The following is a 14,778-nucleotide window of genomic DNA, read 5'->3' as shown; positions in this document are numbered from 1 at the left end:
CGGCAAACCGGCCGAGAGGCGTGGGAGCGCGGTTTGTAAGATCACTGAACGGATGTTTATGAAGAATTTACTGCAAAGCACATGGCAGAGGCCTTGCTTGCCTGAAACATTTTAAAATAGTTTAAGAAGTCCAAACCGTCACATATTTTCCAGATACCTTTTCTTAGCGATTTTGTGATGCCAATTGATTTTGGTCTTTTATGTGTAACCGGTGGTTTTGAAGTAACTGCATCAAACTACCTGTTTCGATGAGCACTTAAATTGTACAGCAATAGGTAAATAAATTATTTGCGTTTTGGAAATAAAACTGAGTATGAAACTGCCCTTACTGCTGCAGCAGTTCAGAACTCTGATTTCTGATTGACTCATCTTCCTTCTTGCCCAAGGACCTGTAATTGCAGGAAGTAGGTTGCTGCCATTCACACTGGGCGTTTTGTTGAGCCTTACACCCTCTGTTTGCTTCTTGTTATCAGTGTTTCTTGGACTGCATTTTAAAACTCTGGAGGGAGGGTATAGCTCAGTGGTAGAGTGCTTGCGTGCTTGCTTAGCATGCATGAGGCCCTAGGTTCAATCTCCAGTACCTCCGTTAAAAATAAATAAAATTAAAAAAAAAAATTAAACTGCTCCAAATGTAGCCCACAACCCATAAGTTTTCCTTGAAGTTGGGTCTCCTTTCCCTATCAGGAAATTAGGAAACTCGATTCTTATACAACAAATTAATTTAAATGGTATTTACTTTCCATCCGTCCTTTTTCCCACAAATGGTAGGTTATAAACTGTTTTGCACCTTGTATTTTTCTCTGTCTATTTGTTGAAGAGCTTTCCATACTAGTTCATAAAGAGTATCCTCGGGGGCTCAGTGGTAGAGTGCGCGCTTGGCACGCACAAGGTCCTGGGTTCAATCCCCAGTACCTCCAATAAAATAAGTAACACAAATAAACCTAATTACTACCCTCTCCGCCCCCCAAAAAAGAGGAAAAAAATAGCATCCTCATCCTTTCTGGGGCTATATAATGTTTTGTTGTATGAAGGTTCCATTATCTATTTAACCGGTCCCCAAATAATAGACATTTAGGTGATCATCCAATTTTTGCCATTACAAACAATCTTGCACATATGCCTGTTTACACATTTATCTGTAGGATCAATTTCTAGAAGTAGAATCAGTGGGTGCAGAGGTTAATACATTTGCGATTTTGGTATATGCTTCCCCACAGAAGTTGTACCAAACTCCATTCCACCAGCAGTGTCCAAGAGCATCCTTCGGATGTAGTGTGTTAGCACACGTTTTGAACTTTGCCAGTATGACTGGTAAATAATGACAGAATGGTTGTATTTGGGTATGGGTCTTTTTACTGCTTTTTATTCAAATTAACCCCCTGGTCCTTTTTTATTTTGCTGTGGATCATTACTGGGAAACAGATGAGGAATTAAAGAAAATACAATCATGGGAAACTTCTCAGTTATTTTGTTCCTGATTCGTGAAAGCTGTTAAATCAGTGGTTCTCAACTTAATTATACCTAAGAATCTCCTGGGGTCTTTTTAAAAAATGCCAAGGCTGAAACCATTGTGTGTGATGGCAGGGACGTGACATGATACAATGGGCAAAACCACAGAATGTACAACATGAAGAGTGAACCCATGTACACTATGGCTTTAGTTAATAGTGACGTGCCACAGGATTTTTAGGGCAATGAAATTATTCTGCATACTATAGTGGCTACATGTTATTATGCATTTGTCAAAACCCATAGAATGTACAACATCAAGAGTGAACCCTAATGTAAACTATGGACTTTGGTTGATAATAATGTGCCCATGTTGGTTCATCAATTGTACCAAATATGCCACACTGATGAGGGATGTTGAGGGTCGGGGAGTATATATGTGTGGATAGGGAGGGCTATGTGGGAACTCTGTATTTTCTGCTCAATTCTGTTGTGAACCTGAAACTGCTCTAAAAGAATAAAGTCTATTAAAAACTTTTTAAAAAATGACATGCCAGTATTTATCAATTCATCAGAGTTTATCAGTTGTTACAAACACACCACACCAATGCAATATATTAATACTTTAGGGGAAAGCTGGGGGATGGAGGGGGGGAGTATATGGAAACTCTTTGTACTTTCTGTTCAATTTTTCTGTAAACATAAAAGTGCTACTAATTAAAACCAAAACCAAAACAACCCCAGGCGCACCTCCCTTAGAGATGCTAATCATTGGTCTGGAGTGGAGCCAGGCCTAGGTAATCGTTCAAAAAAAAGCTCAGGTGTTGCAAATGTGTTCCCAGCACTGAGCCACTGCCTTAAAATGGTAATTGAATCTCCAATAGGCTTTTATCCGGGTCCCAGCCCAGACAGTTAAATCAGATTCTCCAGAAATGGGACCGAGGCATCCTCGGTTTACACAGAGGTCCTGTGTGATTTGTAATGTGCAGTCAGTCCTAGTCTGAAAGCAGGTGGACAATGGTTCAACCCTGGTCTGAGCCCAGAAGACCTTTGAGCCGGGCCTGTGCTTCCTCCTTGCAAATACATCCGGTCAAGGCAAGCAAAGGAGGACAGCCACAGTTGGTTCTCATGGTTCTCAAAGGTGGTCCCTGCACCAGTATTGTTGGCATCACCTGAGAGTCTGTTAGAAATGCATTCTTGAGGCCCACCTACTGAATCCTAAACTGGGGAGGGGCCAGCTGTCTGTGTCTTCACAAGCCCTCCAGGTGACTTTGATCCACACCCACACTGGAGAACCCCTGCTCTAAACTCATAAAACAGTTCTTTCTGGTATCTGGATTTGTACCTTGCCCCTTGAGACACGATAAACCGTAGCATTATGCTTGTACTATAGGACTTCCTTTGCAAGAGTCCCCATGTTAGCTGTAATATATTATTGTTCTTAATAGAGTTCCAACTTCAAAGCTGTAATTAGGAAACACTTACTTAAATGTGTAATATACCAAACTTAATTTTATTCATAACAGAGATTTTCATTGTGCCTCCAAGACAGCATTTTTTTTTTCTATCTCTCTTTTCCCCATGTCTGGATAAAGATTTTTTCACTTCTACAGATACTTTAACTTTTTCAAAATGGTATTAATCAGGAAAATTGTAATTCTGCAAAGGCTCACTCAAAGAACACTGCATAAATGAACGAAGCACAACCTACCCGTGTGATTGAAGGCTTTCTTCTTCATTAAAAAGTCTCTAATAAAGAAATACCTTAGAGGGTGAGGTTGATAATACAAAGTGTCATTCATTTACACCCATTAAAGAACATTGTATTCATTGAAATGGTTCTTTGTCTCATTTCTTGACTTTATAATATATGTAGCAGTGAGGAATCTCAGTTTACAAGTTTACAATCTCAGGTATGCAAGAATTCTTCAGTTCTTTGTTCTTTAAACAATTAGACCAAGTCATTGCTTGCCTAATTGCTCTAGCAAGGACTTTAAATACGTGAAATAAAAAGTGGAATAGAAGTGATAAGAGTGGGCATCCTTATCTTGTTCCTGATATCAGAGGAAGAGCTTTCAGCTTTTCATTTTGAGTGTGATGTTAGCCGTGGGCTTGTCATATACGGCCTTTAATATGTTGAGTATTTTCTGTCTCTGTCTTGCTTTGTTGAGAGCTGTTATCATCAATGAATGTTGGATTCTGTCACGCGCTTTCTTTTCATCTATTAAGACGATTACCTGGTTGTTACACTTCATCTTGTTAATGTGGTGCGTCACGCTGACGGATTTGTGGATGTTGAACCAGGCTTGCATTCCTGGAATAAATCCCACTTGGTCATGGTGTACGATCCTTTTACTGTGTTGCTTTGGTTTGATAATAGTTGTTGAGGAGTTTTACATCTATGTTCATCAGGGATATTGGCTTGTAGTTTTCTTCTCTTGTGGAGTCCTTGTGTGGGTTTGTTACCAAACCAAACTTGGGTCTGCTTGCCTACACCTAGTAAAGCCAATCTATGGACATGGAGTTGTGCTGAAACAAAGTGTTGGCTTTATTGTAGGGGACCAAGCAAGGAGTCTGGGACAGCTAGTGCTCAAAAAGCCCGAACTCCTTGAGGGGTTTCAGGAAAGCCTTTTTAAAGGCAAACTGAGGGAGGGGAGTCCCAGAGTACATGATCAGCTCATGCACAATTCTAATTGGTTGATGGTGAGGTAACAAGGTGGTGTCACCAGAGTTAATGTTATCAACCCTTAGGCATCAGTAGATCTGGGGGCTACATGCTCATGATCATCAAGTAGTTAATTTCTTCCATTTGGTGGTGGTTTTAGCATCTATTAAACAACTCAGGACGTGCATCAGATACTATTATCTGGGTACTTCAGAGAGGAGCTACAGCAGAGAATGGGGGGAGGAGTCTGTCCTGAGAAGGCCCCAGGGATTTCAGGGTAATGCTGGCCTTGTAAAATGAGTTTGGAAGACTTCCCTCCTCTTCTGTTTCTTGGAAGAGGTTGAGAAGTGTTGGTATTAATTCTTCTTTAAGTGTTGGGATGAATTCACCAGTGAAGCTGTCTGGTCCTGGACTTTCATTTGCTGGGAGAGTTTTGATTACTGATTCAATCTCCTTAGTGAAATAGACCAGGAACCTGTGGGGTCCTCCCTGGTACAAATCCTTTCTGTGTCCCCCGTTTCTTGTTTGTAAGAAATAGGCTTCATTCAGCCTCCTTGACCTTCCCTGAATTCCAAAGGGCAGACTCAAACATTTGCTTATCAGGGAAGGGAGGGAGTGCAGAGACAAGGAGGAGCCGTTAAGCCTTGCTGCAGGGTCCTGGTTCCTCCTTGAGGAATATAAATAACAATACCTTTGAGTCCTTCTGCAGGAGCTAAGGCCCCACCCAGGTGGAGGATGGTGACTTCAGGCCAAGCACAGGGTTCCTGAGCACCACCCTGTTACCTCATCACCAACCAATCAGAAGAAGGTCACACGTCCTGCTGTCCTCACCCCAAATTTTGCCTATAAAAACTTTTCCACCCAAACCATTGAGGAGTTCCGGGTTTTTGAGTGTGAGCGCCCCCCCCCCCCCCCCCCCCCCGCCAACTCCCCCGGCCTCCTTGCTCAGCCCTGCAGTAAACCTTTCTCTACTCCAAACTCCAACCTTTGGGTTTGTTTGGCCTCACTGTGCACTGGGCACAGTAACTTTTGTTTGGTAACATTAGTAATAATTGATCTGTTCAGATTTTTTATTTCTTCGTGATTCAGTCTTGGTAGGTTGTATGTTTTTAGGAATGTATCCATTTATTCTAGGCTGTCCAATTTGTGGGTGTTTTACTGTTTACAGTGGTCTTTATGACCCTTTGTATTTCTGTGGTAGCAGCTGTAATACTTTTTCTTTCATAGAAAACCCTAAAGACGCCATCAAAAAACTGTTACAACTAATAAATAAATTCAGTAATATGGGATACAAAAATCAATGCACAAAAATCAGTGCATTTCTATACATTAATAAGAAACTATCAGAAAGAGGAATTAAGAAAGTAATTTCATTTACAATTGCATCAAAAAGAATAACGTACCTAGGAATAAATTTAACCAAGGAGATGAAACACTTGTATACTGAAAACTATAAGACATTAAGGAAAGAAATTGAAGAGGATATAAATAAATGGAAAAAATATTCCATGCTCATGACCTGGAAAAATTAATATTGCTAAAATATCCAAAGCAATCTACAGGCTCAACGCAATCTCTATCAAAATACCAATGGCATTTTTCATAGAAATAGAACAAATAATTCTAAAATTTGCATGGAACCACAAAAGACCTCACACAGCCAAAGAGATCTCGAGAAGGAAGAACAAAGCTGGAAGTACCACGCTCCCTGACTTCAGCCTGTATTACAAAGCTGCAGTAATGGTAAGGCACTGGGTTGGAAACACACAGATCAATGGAACAGAACAGAGTGTCCAGGAATAAACCTACACACTTATGGTCAATTAATCTACAACAAAGAAGGCAAGAATATACGATGGAGAAAGGACAGTCTCTTCAATATAAGTGGTGCTCGGAAAACTGGACAGACACATACAATAAAGTGAAACTGGACCACTGTCTTATACCACACACAAAAATTAATTCAAAATGGTTTGAAGACTTGAATATGAGACCTGAAACTATAGAACTCCTAGAAGAAAACATAAGCGGTAACTCCTTTATATGACTCTTGGTGAACTGTTGAAATCTGATACCAATTTAAAAGAAACAGAAGCCGGAGGCCTCAGCACTTCCCTGGAGCCTGGCTCCCCTCGGCCCCCCGCCCCTGCCTCTAACCGCGTGGTTCTCTCACCTCAATGTGTGTGCTCATCACCTGAAGAGCCTGAGGAAAGAGTTTCCTGAGCCTCACTCTCAGAGATTCTGTCTCCAGAGATCTGGTGGGACCCGTGAATTCACATTTTTAAAAAGCCCACTGCTCCTCAGAGGACCAGTGTTTCTCTTTTTTTCTTTTGCAGCCCCCAACCTAGGGCCCACTTTTTCTGTAACACTGGCTAGGACCCCGTCATTGGGGGAAGAGCCTTAGAACAGCTTCTGTTGTCCACTCTGCAAAGCTTCCTGACGCAAAGGGAAACCAAGCCCTGGACCCGCTGGAGTTGGGGAGGGGTGTGGGATGACGGGGGTGTAGAGAGGAGAACAAGCAAATTAGGATTTCAAAATAAATATTACCAACTTGTGTAACTTGGGGCAGCCGTTATGGAAAACAGTATGGAGAGTTCTTACAAAACTGAAAGCAGACTTACCATGTGATCCGGTAATCCCACTCCTGGGCATACATCTGGAGGGAACTCTAATTCAAAAAGAGACACGCACCCCAGTGTTCAGGGCAGCACTGTTTACAATAGCCAAGACATAGAAACAACCTAAATGTCCACTGACAGATGACTGGATAATGAAATTGTGGTACTCACTCTCACACACACACACACACACACACACACACACACACTGGACTACTACTCAGCCATAAAAAATAATAAAATAAAATAAGAAATAAATAAAATAATGCCACTTGCAGCAATATGGATGGACCTGGAGATTGTCATACTAAGTAAGCCAGAAAGAGAAAGAAAAATACCATATGATATCACTTACGTGTGGAATCTAAAAAAAAAAAAAAGACACAAATGAACTTATTTACAAAGCATAGACAGACTCACAGACACAGAAGACAAATTTATGGTTACTAGAGCGGGAAGGGTGTGGGGACGGATAAGTTGGGAGTTTGAGATTTGCAGATACTATTTACAAAATAAACAAGGTCCTACAGCATAACACAGGGAACTATATTCAATACCTTGTAATGGCCTATAATGAAAAAGAATATGAAAAGAAATATATATTTTTTTATATATACATATATATAAATGAATCACTTTGCTGTACACCAGAAACTGACACAACATTGTAAATCAACTGTACTTCAAATTTAAAAAGGCCATTAAAAATAAATCAATAAATATTACCAATATGAAGTTATGAAATTAGATCTGCTACTAAAACATCACTTTATCTGATTTATATGTGGACTACATGGATATTGGGATTCTGTTGAGACTGGAAAAAAAAAGTTTCTAAAGAAGCTAAAAACCCCTTTTCCTAGACAAAGGACCTTCCTGATGGCAGGCGCTGTGGCTTTCAGATTTGTGTACCCAGAGAAGCACGATGAATGAATGAATGAATGAATAATATATCAGAAAAGAAGAAGAAGAAGGAGGAGAAGTAGGAGGAGGAGGAGGAGGACGGAGAGAGGGAGGGGGCGGAGGAGGGGGAGGAGGGGGAGGGGAAGGAGAAGGAGGGGAGCAGGAGGGGAAGGAGGAGGGGCAGGAGGAGGAGGGGGGAGGGGAGGAGGAGGGGCAGGAGGGGGAGGAGGAAGAGGGGAGGGAGGGGGAGGGGGAGGAGGAGGGGAGGGGGAGAAGGAGGAGGAGGAGGAGAAGAAGAAGAATTATTTCAAAATACATATTCACCTACACGCAACGCAAGGCTGTCTAAAAAAGGACTTGAATGGAAATCACGGACTTGCTGACAGTGGTTGTTTTTGTTGTTGGTATACTCTGAATAAGCATTTTCTGAATTTAGCTTTATTTCCCCATGAATTCAAAGAACTCCATCCCCTATTTTAGACATTTTCTTGAATGCACTTGTATGACTTTATTGACAGTGAAATAAATATTATAAGCTTAAATAAAACCTGGGTTTGCCAGGTCTACAGAGTCCTCCGGCTTCAGTCTAGGGTGTGTAGGAACACAATGAGGAGCACAGGGCACAGGACAACTGTAGGCTCCCTGGGGCGGGTGTCAAAGGCTTTGCCTGACCGGCCTCACAGGTGCTTGACTGGCCTGCCTCAGGGTGAACTTCGGCTGGACTCGATTCAAAACAGAAAATCCATGGCGGCTCCTGAGAAGAAATCTCTCCTGCCTCGTCTGAGTCTGAATCTAGGCCACAGTTGCTCTGGAACAGACCTTATATAGCTCAGAGGTGCCTTGGGGCCTTTCTCTACTTTTCAATCACTATTTGAAATAAATGTTAATGAAGGAGCCTATAAATATGGCACCAGAGCATTGAGGGGGGTCATTTGGCAAAGCTGGTCATTAGGCTGTAAGTTGGAACATTATCAAACATCCCTTCCAGAGAGAGGGGGGTGACTCAAACTATAATTAGATCCAGCCCTCAGCATCCTTTACACAGTAGCCTGGTTGGTCTGTTTGCTGTGTGTTTATTTTTTAACTTATTAACTCCCTCTTCAATTTTCTGAACACTGCCAGTATTTATCCACAAGGTGGATAAAACCTGACTCCATTCTCCAAAAATTTTCCGGGATGAATTTTCAGGAAGAAGATTCCTGCAGGCATTCCCGGTGCTCCCCTGCCTGTGATGCCCTGCGTCAAGCTGTCTGTAATATGCTAGGTCGCCGCTGTCCAAGAGAAACGTCATGTGAACCACACGTTCAAATTTAAATTTTTGTCTGTAGCCACATTAGCAAAGTAAAAAGGAAACAGGTGAAATTAATTTTAATAATACATTTTACTCAGCTGAATACACTCCAAATATTTCAACATACAATCAATATTAAAATAACTGAGATTGTTTACATTTATTTTGGAATACAGTGGGTGTTGTATACTTCCATCACATCTTAATTAGGACTAGCCACATTTCAAGTGCTCAGTAGCCAAATGTGGCTAGTGGCTATTTTATTGGTCAGTGTAGGACCAGGTGAACAGAAGTAGGTCTCCTGACACTGCTGTTTGTCTAGCAAGAACCTGGTATTTGGTAATGGATTTCAAATACAACTGTCTTAATGTCACCCACAGGGTCTGTTTTTTTTTTTTTAATTGAAGTATAATCAGTTCCAATGTGTCAATTTCTGGTGTATAGCACAATGTCCCAGTCATGCATATATATATATACACATATAATCGCTTTCATATTCTTTTTCATTAAAGGTTATTACAAGATACTGAATATAGTTCCCTGTGCTATACAGAAGAAATCTGTTTTTTAAATCTATTTTTATATATAGTGGTAAACATTTGCAAATCTCAAACTCCAAAATTTATCCCTTCCCACCCACTTTCCCACCGGTAACCATAAGATTGTTTACTATGTCTGTGAGTCTGTTGCTGTTTTGTAGATGAGTTCATCAGTGTCCTCTTTTTTCTTTTTTTGTTTTAGATTCCACAGATGAGTGATATCATATGGTGTTTTTCTTTCTCCTCTGGCTTACTTCACTTAGAATGATTATCTCCAGGTCCATCCATGTTGCTGCAAATGGCATTATTTTATTCTTTTTTATCACTTAGTATTCTCACAGGGTCTTAAAGGAGCTTTCCTGACATTTGCTCAATCAAGCTATTTCTCAAGTACCAAAGACCTTAGTTCTCAGGATTTTTATGTACCTAGTAGCTCCTGTTTTCAAAATATGATTCTCTAATGAATATTGCTAAATGGATCCATGGAAACTGCCTTACTGTCATCTGAAAATTGAGCTCCAGTATATGAAACAATTAACTTAACAGATGATGAAAAATTATGAAGTCGGATATTTACCAAAACAACTGTATAAAAGCTTCTTTATCTTGGTGAAATAAGCAGGCTATGACATCCTACAAACCCCATAAACACACACATGTGTAAATGATTGCTAAAGGCCCATAAACAGGGGTGTGTACCAGGCTGTAATTTTTTAGTTCTTAAGTGCATTCCTAGCACTGGGTCATCCAGAGATTACAGCTTGTGTTAGCAAAGCCTGTTAAACAATGTCACAGTTCACCAAGGGGAGAGAGTCTTCCATTTCCTCAAGCTTGAGGATTGCACTGCTCTTTGGGAAACAAGTAATACATTGATTCACTTATACTCATGTAGCCAGGGACTCTTCTGAGGACATTTAAAAGAAGAGGCCAGGTTCTTCAACTGTGCTTCATTGATCCTATTTATTTATTTATTTATTTATTTATTTTTCTGAGACCAGGCGTTTTATTGCTTACAGCGTAATAAACCAAAGTATTTTCCCCCATACAGAAGTAGCTACAGATGTAGCTATAAAGGTGATTAAAAAACCCAACCTCAATTATATCTCTATAAAACTGGATGAAAAAGAAAGACTAACCACAATACCATTTCACATCTAAAAAATTAACAATACTTCATTAATACCAAACATCCAGTGTTCAAATTTCCTTAATGATGTCATTTTACATTTCCTAAATCATGATCCAAATAGGGTCCAAACATTGTACTGATTATGTCTCTCAAATCTCCTCTAATGTACAGGTTCCCACTCCACCTCCATTTATTTTATGTTTGCAGCTTATTTATTGAAGAAATCAGATTCGTTGTTCTGGAGTTTCCTCTGGATACTGATTGAATTTTCACTGTATTTTTTAGCATGTTTCTCTATTTTCTTATTTCCTATAAACTGGTTATGTGTACGGAGTTGATTCAATTTTTGGCAATACCTCACATAGGATGTTAGTGTTAAAAAGTAATTGAGAAGAGTTTACATGTTCAGGTCTTTAAATACAATAAAAACTGCTTTTGTTATGTTTTTATTAAAGATATTCACTTATAGTTCATTAAAAAATTGCCCTGATATACACAAAAATGTCCTCATAATGGTAATTAAAAGCAGCTACTCCCACCCCTCCTTGTGTCCACACACCAATATTCAATTTAGATTGGCTTAATCTTGAAGTGTAATCCAATAAGACTGAAGACCAAACACTTCAGGTCCTGGACAAGATAATAAAAAACTCGTAAGCCTTCTGGATCCTTGGATTGATTGACATCAATAAGGGAACCAATTTTTGATGTTGTGAAAGAAATGTGTTCATCTCCAATGACGATTTCAAGCTCCTGCCGGCCCACTCGGTCAGGAGGAGGCCACAGAGCATCATCCTCTTTGGTAATTTCACTGTCATCAATTATTCTCTTCAGTTCCTCCATCACGCTTTTATGTACATAAGCCTCTTTTCTGATCATGACATCATTTTTATAATTGCTGTTTTTGGCATATCTCAATTTCCCGTTGGGTCGGAACTCAAACTCCAGGAATTCGTGGCCGAACTTGCCCTTGTGACCCACGTAGTAACGTAGATAGAAGTCACTCTCCATGGCTCGCGAAAGGCAACTTCAACAGCAAACCGCACCACCCTCATTGATCCTATTTAGATAATCAGCTGTACCTTTAAAGGGGGACCTAAGAACAGAATAAAGAAATAAAAGAAGGTATATGACAGACTCATCTGCCAATACTCAAAATGGTCTCTCTCCTTCTTTAATTTTCAGTTAGTCTTTATTTTTTTCTCCATTTAAAAATTTTTTTTCAATTAGTCTTTGGAAATATGTGTTTATGGACAGGCAAATAAATATAGCTCCCTTTTGTGGATAACTGCATTGTATTTATCTTTCTAAGAATTTTTTCTGTTTTGTCTAGCTACCTATGTTGGCATATAGGTGTTCACAACAGTCTCTTATAATTGTTTCTGCAAGGTCAGCATAATGTCCCCTCTTTCATTCCCGAGCTAGTAATTTGAGCTCTTTTTCTTTGTCAGTCTAACTAAAGGTTTGTCAATTTGGTTTGTCTTTTCAAAGAGCCAATTTTTGGTTGCACTGATTTTCTCTATTGCTTTTTCTCTTCTCTATCTCATTTATTTCTGCTCTAGGCTCTATTACATACTTCTTTCTGCTTGCTTCGGGTTTAGCTTGCTCATTTTTTCTACTATCTTAAGGTGAAAGTTTAGGTTATTAATTTGAGATCTTTCTTCTTTTTGAACTAAAGGCATTTACAGCTATAAACTTCCCTGTAGGCACTGCTTTAGCTGCATACCATAAGTTTTGGTGTGTTTTGTTTTTCATTTTGATTCATTTCAAAGTATTTCCTAATTTTTGCCCTTTTAAATTCTTTGACCCATAGGTTATTCAGGAGTGAGTTGTCTAATTTCCACATATTTTGTCAATTTCCCAAATTTCCTTCTGTTACAATTCCTAATTTAATTCCATTGTAGTTAGAGAATATACTTTATATGATTTCAATTATTTTAAATTCATTGAGAATTGTTTTGTAGGCTAAGATATGGTCTATTTTAGGGGATGTTACAGGTGCTCTTCAGAGGAATGTGTGTTCTGCTATCACTGGTTAGAGTCTTCTACAGATGGCCCTTAGGGCTAGCTGGTTTATAGTGTTATTCAAGTTTTCTATTTTCTCATTAATCTTCTGTTTAGGTTTTCTTTGTGTTATTTAATGTAGGGTACTGAGGTCTGCAATTATTATACTTGAGCTGTTTGTTTCTCTCATTAGCTCTGTCAGATTTTGCTTCACGTATTCCGGGGCTCTGTTTGAGGTGCACAGATGTTTATAACTCATATCTTTCTGATGGATTGATCCTTTTATCATTATAAAATGTCTTTTTCTTGTAATAATTTTTGTATTAAAGTATACTATGTCTGATATGAATATAGCCACTGCAGCTTTCTTTTGGTTACTTTTTTCAGTTTGCATATGATATCTTTTGCCATTCTTTTTTTTTTTTTTTAACATTTTTTATTGATTTATAATCATTTTAAAATGTTGTGTCAAATTCCAGCGTAGAGCACAATTTTTCAGTTATACATGAACAGACATATATTCATTGTCACATCTTTTTCTCTGTGAGCTACCTCTTGCCATTCTTTTAATTTCACTTTATTTGTGTCTTTGATTCAGAAATGTATCTCTTGTAGAAGTACATGGTTGGATCCTGACTGTTTTTTTAATCCTGTCAATCTCTGCCTTCTTACTGGACTATTTATTCCATTTATAGTATTGTAATTTCTGATGAAATAGGATTTACATTTGCCAAATTGCTATTTTTCTTTATATATTTTGTCTTTTTTGTTTTTCATTTTCTTTGGTTCTGCCTTCGTGTTAAGTAGATATTTTCTACTTTATCACTTTAATTAATTTGTGACTTATTTTTTAATTTTTAAAAGTTATTTTCTTACTGGCGGCCCTAGGGATGATAAATAACCACTTAACTTATAATAATCTAGTTGTGATGAATATCAACTAAATTTCAAAAATATAGATAAACTTTGCTTCTATATGGCCTTGTTCTCTCTTCCTCCCTTTTTGTAATTATTCTCATACAAATTATATCTTCATACATTATAAGCTATCAACCCAGTTTAATAATCACTGCTTTATGAAGTTGTGTTTTAAATCAGATAGGAAAATAAAAGAGTTACAAAAAAAAAAACTCCACAATTAAACTGTCTATATTTACTCATGTAATTACCTTTACTAGTTTCATTATTTATTTGTGTGGATTCAAGTTATTGTCCAGTGTTCTTTCATTTCAGTCTAAAGGATCCTTTTGAAATTTCTTGCAGGGCAGATTTGCTGGCAAAGGCATACTCCTAATTTTTTGTTTGTTTGTTTATCTCAGACTGTCTTAATTGCTCCTACATTTTTTGAAGTATAGTTTTTCTGAATATAGAATCCTTGGTTGACAGTCTTTTAATTTCAGCATTTTGAATATGTCATCCCACTGCCTTCTGGCCTCTATGGCTTCTGACGAGAAATCAGATGTTAATCTTACTGAGGATTGTTCATATATGATGAGTCATTGCTTTCTTGCTGCTTGCAAGATTCTGTCTTTCAACAGTCTGATTGTGATGTATCTAGACGTTAATCTCTTTGAGTTTACCCTAGTTGGAATTTATTGAGCTTCTTGGATGTGTACAGAAATGTTTTTCTTCAAATGTGAGAAGTTTTCAGCCATTACTTCTTCAAGCATTCTTTCTTTCCCTTTCTCATCTCCTCTGGGACTCCCATAATGCATATACTGAAACCTGTGGTGCCCCACAGGTGTTTGAGGCCTTCTGCATTTTGCTTGAGTCTTTTTTTCTGTTTCTCAGACTGGGTGATCTAAGATAAACTGCCTTCAAGTGTCGTCATTATTTCTTCCACCAGCTCATATCTGTTGGTGAGGCCCTCTACTGAATTTTTCATTTCAGTTCTTGTAGTTTCAACTTCAGAATTTCTATTTGGTTCCTTTTTTTCTTTTCTTCCCTTCAAAAATAACTTATATCTCTGAATTGGTATTGTCTATTCGGTGAGACATCATTCTCACACTTTTCTTTAGTTCTTTAGACATAGTTTCCTTGAGCTCTTCGAACATATTTATCATAGCTTATTTTAAACCTTGTCTAGTAAGCCCAATGTGTGGGTTTCCTTGGGGACAGTTTCTAGTGACTGCTTTTTTTCTCCTGTATATGGGCCATACTCTCCTGTTTCTTTGTCTCAT

At 38.6% G+C, this 14,778-nt stretch overlaps 1 protein-coding gene across 1 annotated transcript; it reads right to left on the bottom strand.

The window, feature by feature from the left end:
* Positions 1-11,010: 11,010 nt before the first annotated feature.
* Positions 11,011-11,658, bottom strand: LOC116149525 (protein mago nashi homolog). The gene has a single exon (XM_064481987.1). It carries the CDS (start codon positions 11,603-11,605, stop codon positions 11,165-11,167), a length of 441 nt encoding a protein of 146 aa, XP_064338057.1. The 5' UTR covers positions 11,606-11,658; the 3' UTR covers positions 11,011-11,164.
* Between the last annotated feature and the right edge of the window lie 3,120 nt (positions 11,659-14,778).

This window comes from Camelus dromedarius, chromosome 33, assembly GCF_036321535.1.
Source record: "Camelus dromedarius isolate mCamDro1 chromosome 33, mCamDro1.pat, whole genome shotgun sequence".
Lineage (NCBI taxonomy): Eukaryota > Metazoa > Chordata > Mammalia > Artiodactyla > Camelidae > Camelus > Camelus dromedarius.
Note: the sequence above shows the minus strand (reverse complement) of the source record. Positions and strands in the feature narration are given on the sequence as shown.